The 10828-nt window shown below is 38.2% G+C and overlaps 1 protein-coding gene across 2 annotated transcripts in view; it reads right to left on the reverse strand.

Annotated features, from left to right (window-relative positions):
• The window catches only part of LOC148361690 (A-type potassium channel modulatory protein KCNIP2-like), a 37726-nt gene extending 28992 nt beyond the window's left edge, over positions 1-8734 (reverse strand). Inside the window, exon 1 of one of the 2 annotated variants that reach the window (XM_088342438.1) lies at positions 8492-8734. In XM_088342438.1, coding sequence (XP_088198564.1) covers positions 8492-8564 — 73 coding nt within the window. In that variant the 5' untranslated portion in view covers positions 8565-8734. The remainder of the gene's footprint in view (positions 1-8491) is intronic. The other variant, XM_088342436.1, reaches the window with a different exon arrangement.
• Between the last annotated feature and the right edge of the window lie 2094 nt (positions 8735-10828).

The following is a 10828-nucleotide window of genomic DNA, read 5'->3' on the forward strand; positions in this document are numbered from 1 at the left end:
TTTTATATGATTGAATACAAGTTACATTTATTGAGTTTAATGCAAGATATTCACTGACCGGGCTTTAGTTCAATGACAGGTCACACTGTTCTAAATGCAGAATATTTTGACTAGGGAATTTTGATGACAGGACTCTGACGGAGGACGGCAGGCGTTGTTTTGAGAACAAGACCCTGATGACGTAGAAACGCTCGGCGTTGTTTTGAGAAGCCCCACGTTCGGCTTACTTGGCACGCCCATGGGAGGAGCCGGTACACCATCTTGCGGGGAGACGTGGGCCAAGGAGGAAAAAAAGCAAGAGGACATCAGAAGAAGGCTTCACAGAGACTCCAACGACGCTAATTCGGCCGTTTTCGCAACATTTACACTTCTCCCAGAGCACTGTGCAAGCAATAATATAAAAATGGAGAGAGCATAAACCTACCGGAAACCTTCCAAGACCTGGCCCTCCTGCTAATTTTCAGCCCCCCAAAAAAAAAAACTAATCAGAGAAGCAAACAAGAGACCCATGATCACATTGGATAACCCGCAGGCATATACCGGTACATCTGATGTGGGACAATCAGTGCATAAGACAACTATCGGTTGTGCTTTGCATAAATCTGCACTTTATGAAAGAGTGGCAAGAAGAAAGTCCGTTCTGAAAAAATACATTACAAAAGCCTGTTTGGCATTTGCAAGAAGCCATAAATAACATGCAGAGAACGAAGTGTTCTGGTCAGATAGACCGAAATGGAACTTTTTAGGCTAAATACACAGCGTTTTGTCTGGCGTAAGAGTAACACTACACATCACCCTGAAAACACCATCACCACTGCCAAACAACATGGTGGTGGCAGCATCATGCGCTAAAGTTGCTTTTCTTCAGCTGGTACTGGTAAGACCGTTAGAGTTAATGGTAAGATGGTTGAAGCGGGCGATCTGGTAGAAAATCTGTTGGTAGTCTGCAAGAGACCTGAGAATTCACCTTCCAAAAGGACAACAACTTAAAGCAAAATCTACAATGCTATGGTTTAAAACTATCAATGTAAAGGTGTTATAATGGTCAAGCCAAAGTCCAGACCTCAATCCTATAGAGCATTTGTGGAATGATCTCAAAAATGCTGTGCACAAACAATCACCATCAAACCTTAAGGAACTTAAGCTGTTATTGAAGGAAGACTCAGCAAATATTTCTGTTTCAAGATGTGAAAAACTTATAGAGACATACCAAGACGTGTGGCTGTGATTGCAGCAAAAGTAGGTTGTACAAAGTATGAACTCAATATTTTCGCAACACCTATTTTTAAATATTTTACATGCTAATGCAAGATACAAATTTTAATACATTTGGGTTTTTTTTTTTCAATTGTGTCATTCATTTTGTAAATTCTAAGAAAATACTTTGAGGTTTTTTTTTTGTATCTATGAGTTTAAAGCCTGAAATATGGCGATATATCAAAAAAGTCTTGGGGAGGAACAAGGCCTTCGCAAGGCAGTGCATCCAGGACAATCTAGATAGTTCCTTAAGGGTATCCATTCCTGGGTCATGTAAGGGGCTGTTGCCAGTGGGACACGCCCAGACCTCTTGGTGAGGAAGCATCGGGATCGGCATCAGATACCCGAACCTTCTCAGCCGCCTCCTCTATTCTGATGACCAAACTTCTCACACTATCTCCACGCTGCGGACAAAACTCATTTTGGCCAAGTATTGTATGTCCGAGTTCTTTTGCTCCCCTTGGGTACATATTTAAGATATCCCCCCTTTCTTAAGGGCGCACTTTAGGGGTCAATTGCAGCGAGCGCCAAAGGGAGGGTACTTGGTTGATGTATTAATATATCGACATGTTTTGTTTTGTCTAAAGAGGAACATGATGACTAAGCAATGACCCAGCATCTCTAATGCAACATCAGCATCTTTGACATGGCGCTTATGCATATTTTACATCACCACTTGTCTCCTCTTCATCGATATTGTTGCTTTTTTTTAGATACTGCAGTGAGCATTATGTTATACAGTGATGTGTGGTAAGGTTCGTGTCAGCTGAAGCGCACTCTTATTTACAAATAAATGAACCTACATCTTAATATGTTGATTTCTTGCTCCGCAAATCAAATAACTGTAGCATAGGGGAAAAAAAGGTTTTATTGTCTTAGCTTAACTTATAAATGAGGTCTATGTAATAAAAATATTGATTTTAGATTGCTCATACTATCACGAATTTATTATTTTTGAGCAGAGGTTTGCACCAAATTTGAATCCTTGGTGTCACTATCCCCCTGTCATGATTACTGGTGTGACTCAGATGCGCCCGCTCATTTGGCAACCAACTCTCGCGGGTTCTGATTGGCTCCCTGTCAGTATTTGAACCCAGTCCTGTCTGTCCCCTGTTGTCAGTCCGTCTGCGAACCTCAGTGAATATTGGGCAAGCCTTTTTCGACCCTGACTCCCACCTGTCCCATTTTTGCTCCCGCCTGTCTCCGGCTACGACCCGTTTTGATCCTGACTACGTCTGCTCTCCTGTTCTGGCTCACGACTCGTTTCCGACCCCGACCACGCCTTGCTCTCCCAGTCCCGGCTACCAACCAGTTTTTCCGTCCCTGCCACCGCCATCGCTCGCTACAGAAGTTCTACTTCCGTGTTTGGATCACAATCCGAATACGAGAGCGACTTGCTTCCCGCGTCCAGTGAGCATCGGACTGCGAGCACAGCCCTTCCTCTTTCTTCCAATAAAATTAGGAGAAAACGTAACGCGATTGGGTCTACCCCGTTTGCTGGTCGTGACACCCCCACTGTCATGAGGCAAGAGAATTGTCTGCCTCACTGCTTCTGCAGGCGCTAATTGTAAAGTTGAATACAAAAGAACCTATATTTCAGATTTCTATGATGACAGGTGAAGCACAGCATTACCTGACTGCACATCACGGATGTCATGACAATACTGTGAAGTTCTTATTGTCTAAAAGTGGTCGAATATGGAGTTAACATCAATCGGTGAAAAATGTTAAGAGTCCAACCTATTGGGATACCCCGTTTTTACGATATAAGCATTGTAATCTTACCCCACAAACACACGTACATGTCCCTTTCGTTGCAGAACCTTAACACAGCTTGGTTAGCGAACGTCCGTCACACAAACACAATGTATTTAGCATGAGAACAGTCACTCAGTTATTTTGGGTGGCAAAGTCTATTTTGGGACCTTCAGAGAGGAATGATTAAGTGTTCTCGACTTTGCAAGTAAAAAAAAAAGAAAAGAGAGGGAAAACTGCATCTTATGATCTAATTACAACTCAACACGCTCGGGAAGATTTAAGATGCTGGAGACTTTTAGAGTGGATTGCTTGTCTGTGCCTCACATAGATTAGCTTGCGAACCATCTTGGCAACTCTTTTCATCCAGATCACAATTCAAATATGAGGACTCAATGGAGGATTAGTTGTAAAGATCTTCATTTATTTTACAGTGTACGACAAACATCATACTCTAGAAATGCCGATACTGGGAAGGAGAACATTCTCCACATGTAGTATGGATTAAAAAAGATAAATGACATTTGTAATAATTGATTCACTATTAAGGATGACACATTGCTTCATTTCTTTGTTGATTATTTTGTTAGTGAATACATATTTTAAAGCAGGTTAATGACAGCAGCCAAGAAAACCATACCAACACAGCCTGGAAAATCAATGCCTGCTGTCTGCCCATTCAGGAGGACCGAGCCAACAATATCATAAATGACACTTCTCACCCTGGCCACTACCTCTTGAACCTGTTGCCCTCTGGAAAGCGCTTAAAACAAGGACAAACAGGCTCAGCTCAGTGACAATTTCTTCCCACCCTAAACAAGCATTAAATCATAGGTTTACTGCTAAATGTCATTGCAGTAGTTTTCATTGCACCCTGAAGGTGAAGGATAAAATCAGAATTCACTCCGGACCAACTGATAGAGAGGCGTTCTACCACCAAAAGGCATGCAAGAATTTCTCGGCCCCCCTTTTATAGTGAGGAATATTTGCAACGAAGAAAAATGCAGCAAAAACAGAAACGTAGAACTTACTGTCCAAGAGAGTAGCACACAGCTGAACCTTCAAGTTTGTATGATAAGACCATTTCTGGGAAATTACAATAATAACAAAATAATTCATTAAAATATTGTGGATAAATATGATGTGCATTAACAACAACTAAAATGAATAATTTGATTATCAAAGTAATGATGTGATGATAAAATAATATACTCAATATATCTAGAAAAGTCATGCGATAGAGACAACATTCCCAGTGACCTATTTTTATAATTTAACAACCCTTATCACAACTTGGGCCAATCCCCAAGCACTACCATAAATTTTTTAATTAATCCTGATATTCTCTTTATTACGTATTTATCCTGGAATGCCATCTCTAAACTCATTGCAAACAATCTTCACTACGTTGTCGTCAATGCCAAAAAAAGACTTCTTTTCTACTTTTTTTTATTCATGCGTTTAAAAAGAAGGTATCATAGTAGCTTATTTCTATTTGGCAATGCCGATGGAAAGTTCTTTCTGATTCAGTTTGTCTAATACCGTGTCATAAAATATTAACAATAAACATTTTTGCCTATAAAGTAAAATTAAATTGCAGTTTTCAGTTGTAAAAAAAATGATGGCACCACGCCACAAGGTAGCGCTTGCTTGGCCTAGCGCAGTGCTTCTCATATTTTCACACTTTGAGAAATATTTTTTATCTGTCTGGTACCCCTAACCAACATAAAGCCTTTTTTGATGAATAGAAAGATTTATATATATTTTAAAATACAATTATTACCTCTGATTTATTAAACATTTTAGATGACATTTTTAAATCAATTCCAATTAAAAACATGTGAAAAAATGAATGTAACAGAAATTTGTAAACAAGCTTTCTAAGTAAAATATTTTTGTTTGATTGGCAAATAATTTTCCTAATTTTAAAGAGACACTGTGTAATATTTGACCACTAGATATTGCTGTATTGTGTAGCGCAACCGAAAACAAGTGCTACAAAGCACAAGGGAGAATATAATCTAAAGAGTCCCAATGTGACCAAACCGCAACTTTTTTCTTGCCCAGCCTTTCAAAAGGTTTTTGGTCGTTGGTGGCACTCGTAGCCACAAGATGGAGGACAATCATGTAGGCTCCCTTCAGGTGGGCCTCATTTTATTTAAATACAAATTCCTAAACTAGCACACATTCTTTGAAAAAAGAAAGCATATTTATATCATAGTCTATGTAGTTTTTGCTCATGATTCAAATCAATCGTTTTTTAAAGAAAGTTTTTATCACTAGGAAGCGCTAAATAATACACAATGCCCATTTTGATAAAATTTTATAATTTTATGATTTTTTTTTTCATCAAAAGGTGTTTAGCAAAATACTGCAAATATTTAATAGAGGCACAAATAATAAGGTATGTCATTGAGTTTGAAACCTATTAATATTGTTGATATGTTACTTTAAATTTTGATTGTTATTATTCTGAGTAAAATAATTAACATAAAACAGGGAAAATTAAAAGCAATCTATTTTATTTTGCATTTTTCAAGATCCCTTTTATTTTGCACACATTTACTAACTGTAGGTTGATATTTCTTCCCATTTGACTCAAAAAAAAGTTCTATTAGACAATTGGACAAGCAATACAGAATATCTGCCCACAGAGTACAGATAAAATTATACTATAACACTTCCTTAAGGGCTTTATTTAAAATAATTTCCTAAAAATAAATTGAACGGATAAGCCTATATCAAAATGAATTGTTCTCTGAATACATATCTCATTTTAAGGACATGTGTTTTCCAGAAATAATGACATAATTTAATGATCACTTTTAAATGAATGTAATATGAATACTTGTTTTTTAAATCATGTGTTCAAATTTGCAATCAGACCTAAACAATTAACTGATTCTAAATAAATGAATGATCCATCAATTAAATGCTATTACATTGCATAGCATGTACTCGGGACATTCCTGTTTCAGGTGCCATTTGATTCCCAGTGACATAAAATGGTATATTTTGTATAAAAAATGTGTTGTATTGAAAATATTTTCTTATATGCTTAACTGGCCTCTATCATAGGACACATATGTTTTTTTGGTTTGGACAATTTTATTGACACTAGTAACATCAAATAAACAATGTGAGGTTTGAACAATATGATGTTTTAACAATTTTTTTAACAGCAATTAAACACACAATTTCATTATATCATATCCCAACAATATGAGTTTTTATCGACACTTTTAACAGCAATTAAATACTTCTTGGTTTGTTTTTTTTTGTTTTTTAACAAATAAACAATGTGAGGTTTGAACAATTTTTCTCGACAATCTCAACAGCAATTAAGCATATTCACAATTTCGTGACGCTTTAACAATTTTTTCAGACATTTTTAACAGCAATTAAACACACAATTTCATTATATCATATCCCAACAATATGAGTTTTTATCGACACTTTTAACATATGTATGTAGGTTAAAACTCTTTTTGAATAATTTACTGTGATTGTAGTAAGAAATGCTATGTCCCCCAGTCATGTTTGATTGACTCCCGTTACAAATATGAGTGAGAAAATTCATAATTTTTTTTATCATTTTTGTATTGCCTTAATGATAATATTTCTCACCTAATGTCGATTTCAGCTATTAGTGCATTCTCCATGTTTAAAATGTCTAAAATATGTTGTGTCACATTACTCGAATAAGTTATATAGAAACTGTCATTTTAGTCACATGACTCTCTTATGTTAAATGTATTTTTGGAGGGAAATCATTCAAGGAGAGGAAAAGTACCACTTGATATTCAATGTTTCAATATGGTTTACTGATGAGGAAAAACAACAACACGTCCACCCCGTTGTGCTTATTTAGAGTGGAAACCAATCATTTTTGGTAATTTGGATATTATGGTTAATAAAAATGTTAAAAATATTTCAACGTAGTCTTTTTTTTCCGGCACATTAGTAGTAATAGCTAACTTAAGCATACAATGCATAGCAGTAACAGGGGACACATTTGGCCTATTTTCCATACCTGTCAACTTGTACGTTTTTGCCGTACAAAGTAGGTTTATTATGCATTTTAAGAAAATCTGTACGGAAAAACGCAAATTTGTCAATTATGGGTACGATCCGGTATACACCGACTATCACGAAACGGCAAATCAATCAAGTCAAACGAGTTCGCCACTATCTCTGTACCATTTTTTTCCCGTTGCAAACGAAGCGAGCGGTTTGATGCTACTGTGCGCATGCGTCTGCAGCCTCGGATTTCATGTGGTAGTTATGTAGTGAAAGGAGGTCCGTCTCTTTTTAGAGAACCGGCTTTTTCAGCTTAACTCATTAAAGAGAGCCGGCTCTCAAACGGCTCACTTGCCTTGATGCATTATATTACGAATTATTATGTTGTATGAAGAAGTTAAGAAAAAAAAGGAAGTATAAAAGGAGAAAATGAAAAAAGACAGGTTTGTGGTTATCCTTCTAATCAGTATATTACCAACAATGATTTAATGCAGAAAATGAATTAATAATTTGAATAAGAAAATGTGGGCAGCACGGCGGCGCAGTGGTTAGTGCTTGTGCAGCACAGTTCATGTCATGGGAACCTGTCGTGGGTTCAAATCCAGCTCCAGACTTCCTGTGCGGAGTTTGTATGTTCTCCCCGTGCTTGCGTGGGTTTCCTCCGGGCACTCCAGTTTCCTCCCACGTTCCAAAAACATGCATTTCAGGTGAATTGGCCGGTCCAAATTGTCCATAGGTGTGAATGAGCGAATGAGTTGTCTGTCCCTGTGTGCCCTGCGATTGGCTGGCAACCAGTTCAGGGTGTCCCCTGCCCACTGCCCGGTGATGGCTGGGATGGGTTCCAGCCCCCCCGCGACCCTAATGAGGATAAGCGGTACGGTTAATGAGATGAGAGATGAGATAAGAAAATGTATTATTCTACTTAATTATATGTGCATGTATTTTTTCCTTCTACGGTGAATGTCCAAGCTACTTAATTTTGAACCTTTTTTATAATAAACCTCATTCATGTTGAGCAACTCAGTATCTCACAACAAAATGTTAATTAACAATATATATGATTTAACGAAACACATGTACAATACAACATGTTAAACTACATAAATAAAGATTATGAGATTATTTTGTAAGGGAAAATACAACATTTTGTAGAAAATGGAGCCGTGGAGGTTGACAGGTATGTATTTCATGTTTATTTTCTAACGTGTGCTTCAATTTAGCCAAAGTTTCCCTAAAACCTCTTTCAAGTAAAAATAAATCACACCATTTGTTGAATTTCAAACCGCATACATTTTTTTTGCAAAATACTCTCAAATAGTTTAAATGCAGAGCTGGGCGTAAGCGTGTCTTTTTTTTAAAAAACAAACTCCTTCGTGGCTGGGATGATGGCAGCGGAATGCTAATTAGCGCGCACCCCGTCAGCCCGATTAATCGAAAGTGGATAAAGGAGATCACGCACCTGTGAGCGGGTCGTAAGATCGGTCCAGTTCTGTGGACTCGGACAAGCTGCGGTCCTGACTTGTGGATTTCATGCTTGTCCCTGGACTTGAGAGCCCCCCTGGCTAAACTGGCACTTCGACACGCGATGTGCGTGTTTGTTCATTGCTGGAGGCTGCAAAGTGCGAGAGAGCGCGGAGGAGCGTCATTATGTCGATGATGCTCCCCCCCCCCTACCTCCATCTCGCTCTTCTTTGCTCGTCCAGTCTCCAGCTGCTCCTTTTTAAGCTAACTTTAAAAACATTAAAATCAGAAAGTGAAAGGAGTTGTGGCATACTCTTGTACAGTGCCGTGCGTTTCTGATGAGGCACAGATTTACAAATAAGTGAACCTACATCATATTCATGTTTTGTTTGGCAAAGCAATGAAGCAAAATATAAACTAACAGAAAAAAAACGTTTTATTGTCTGCGGTTGCAAGCGTCGTTTTGAGTTATCCTCAAAGAAAGGTGCGGTGCATAGTCTGAAGTGTCCTTACAAAGTTTCAAATGAAATCTTTTCTCTGTTAAGTATGTGTTAACCTGGGACGGGGAGTATCGGAATACAAAGATCCCTCGGTGTTTGCTGTTAATGAGGATAAGAACCCCCATGAAAAGTGAAAATCTGCAAAGTAGCGTCACAACTTCATAAAAACCCCCAAAGGATTAAACTTAACCTCGAGATGACGACATTAAGCGACTGAGAGTATACGTTGTAAAAAAAATAAAATAAAAACAATTATGAATCTACAAATAACACACAACACATATCAGTTGAATGGTTTTATTGTCATGATACAAAAGTAAAACAAAATTGGAAAGCTTTTCTTTCAGTGTAAGAGAGCAATTTAGAGAGAGGACAGCTAGCTGTGTACTAGCATCAACTGTTCTCAAATGGATAAAGATTTTCACGATGATTAAAATAAAACGGTCCCGAATGTCGTGGTTTCCCATGAGTTGTGGCTCAGTCATTCATTTCATGGCAAATAGGCCTGGCATTAGCAAGATACAGGGTTTGCAGTTGTAGCTTCAGAGAGTTGTTAGCCTAGCTGTTACTGGAAGACCAGGAGCAACATTCTTGCCTTTTCCTAGACGCCACCTGAGTCGCTTTTGGAAACCGATAATCCACGAAGCACCCGCTGGTGATCAGCATTTGTTTGCGTTCTACTGACTTTTTCTTGGAGTCCAATTTGATTGATTGATTGCTTTTCAATGTACTTAAAGCTAGCAGTCGCTATGCTTGCTAGTTTGTTTACAGAGGCAGTGACACTAGCCGATCAAAATTCACACACACAGTCACACAGTGTTGTGCCCTCCCTAATCCATCCCCATGGTGTGCTGTCGAACAGAACACAATGAGTGATACAATGATATTAATGACAACAAAGACAAAATCAATTTGTTTAAAAATCCGTGAAGGAGTGAGGCGTGTAGTGAGGGGTCTCTGTATATGTAACGGTGTTACGTAATTATGGCCAAATTCAAGCACATTCAGAGCCAATTTTTCTCAATTTCTCTAGTACCTGGCATCTTGGTCTGATACACCTGTAAGGGGGCAATAACGCTTCATATGAAAACACTATACAAACTAATGCCAGCTGTTTTTAATCACACGAAAGGAAGAAATGCAATGGCAAAGCGAAGCCACCAGATAGGAGTGTCGGGGTCATTTTTATCCACACGCCTTTGAGTTTTCCTGATTTAATGCGTGGTCTACCAAGTCAGACTGCCGATAAACAAGGCAACAATTTTAAGCATTTATAAGCACTTCAACCAAAAACTCAAGCACTTTCCAACCTTGAAAACACAATTTTAAAATGCAAGCATTTTCAAGGATGTCAAGCACCTGTACAAATTTTGGTTTTACCTGTGCTTGCTAGACTCAGTCCAGACAAGGGGGCTGGTGTGAAGAGATCTTTCTACCAGTTTTTCCACAGCCCCTAAAGTTTTATCATAGCCCACACTCCTAGTATATATGTGATTGTCAGCCATTTTGTCTGTACATCTGCAAAACCATACAGTTTTGTCCCGCGCATCGCATTGCCCGGAATATTCCGTTTGTGTTTAATAAAAATGTCAACGGAACTGCTCAACTCCAGCGCTTGTTTTAACCGTCACAAGCAGATGTTAAACCAACACCAAGGAAAAAATGTACTTCACATCAGTACATTCATAAAATGTAGGCAATACAGAGGTTAATTAACATTACCATTCAAGCTGCTCTGTGTAAAAAAAAAACAGTATTAAGAATTGTTACTAGCATCTATGGCCCGAACAAAATCCAACTGCACATTCTATTCTCTACGTAGACACTGTGCACAT

Source organism: Urocampus carinirostris, chromosome 8, assembly GCF_059441175.1.
Source record: "Urocampus carinirostris isolate Australia breed hairy pipefish chromosome 8, RoL_Ucar_1.0, whole genome shotgun sequence".
NCBI lineage: Eukaryota > Metazoa > Chordata > Actinopteri > Syngnathiformes > Syngnathidae > Urocampus > Urocampus carinirostris.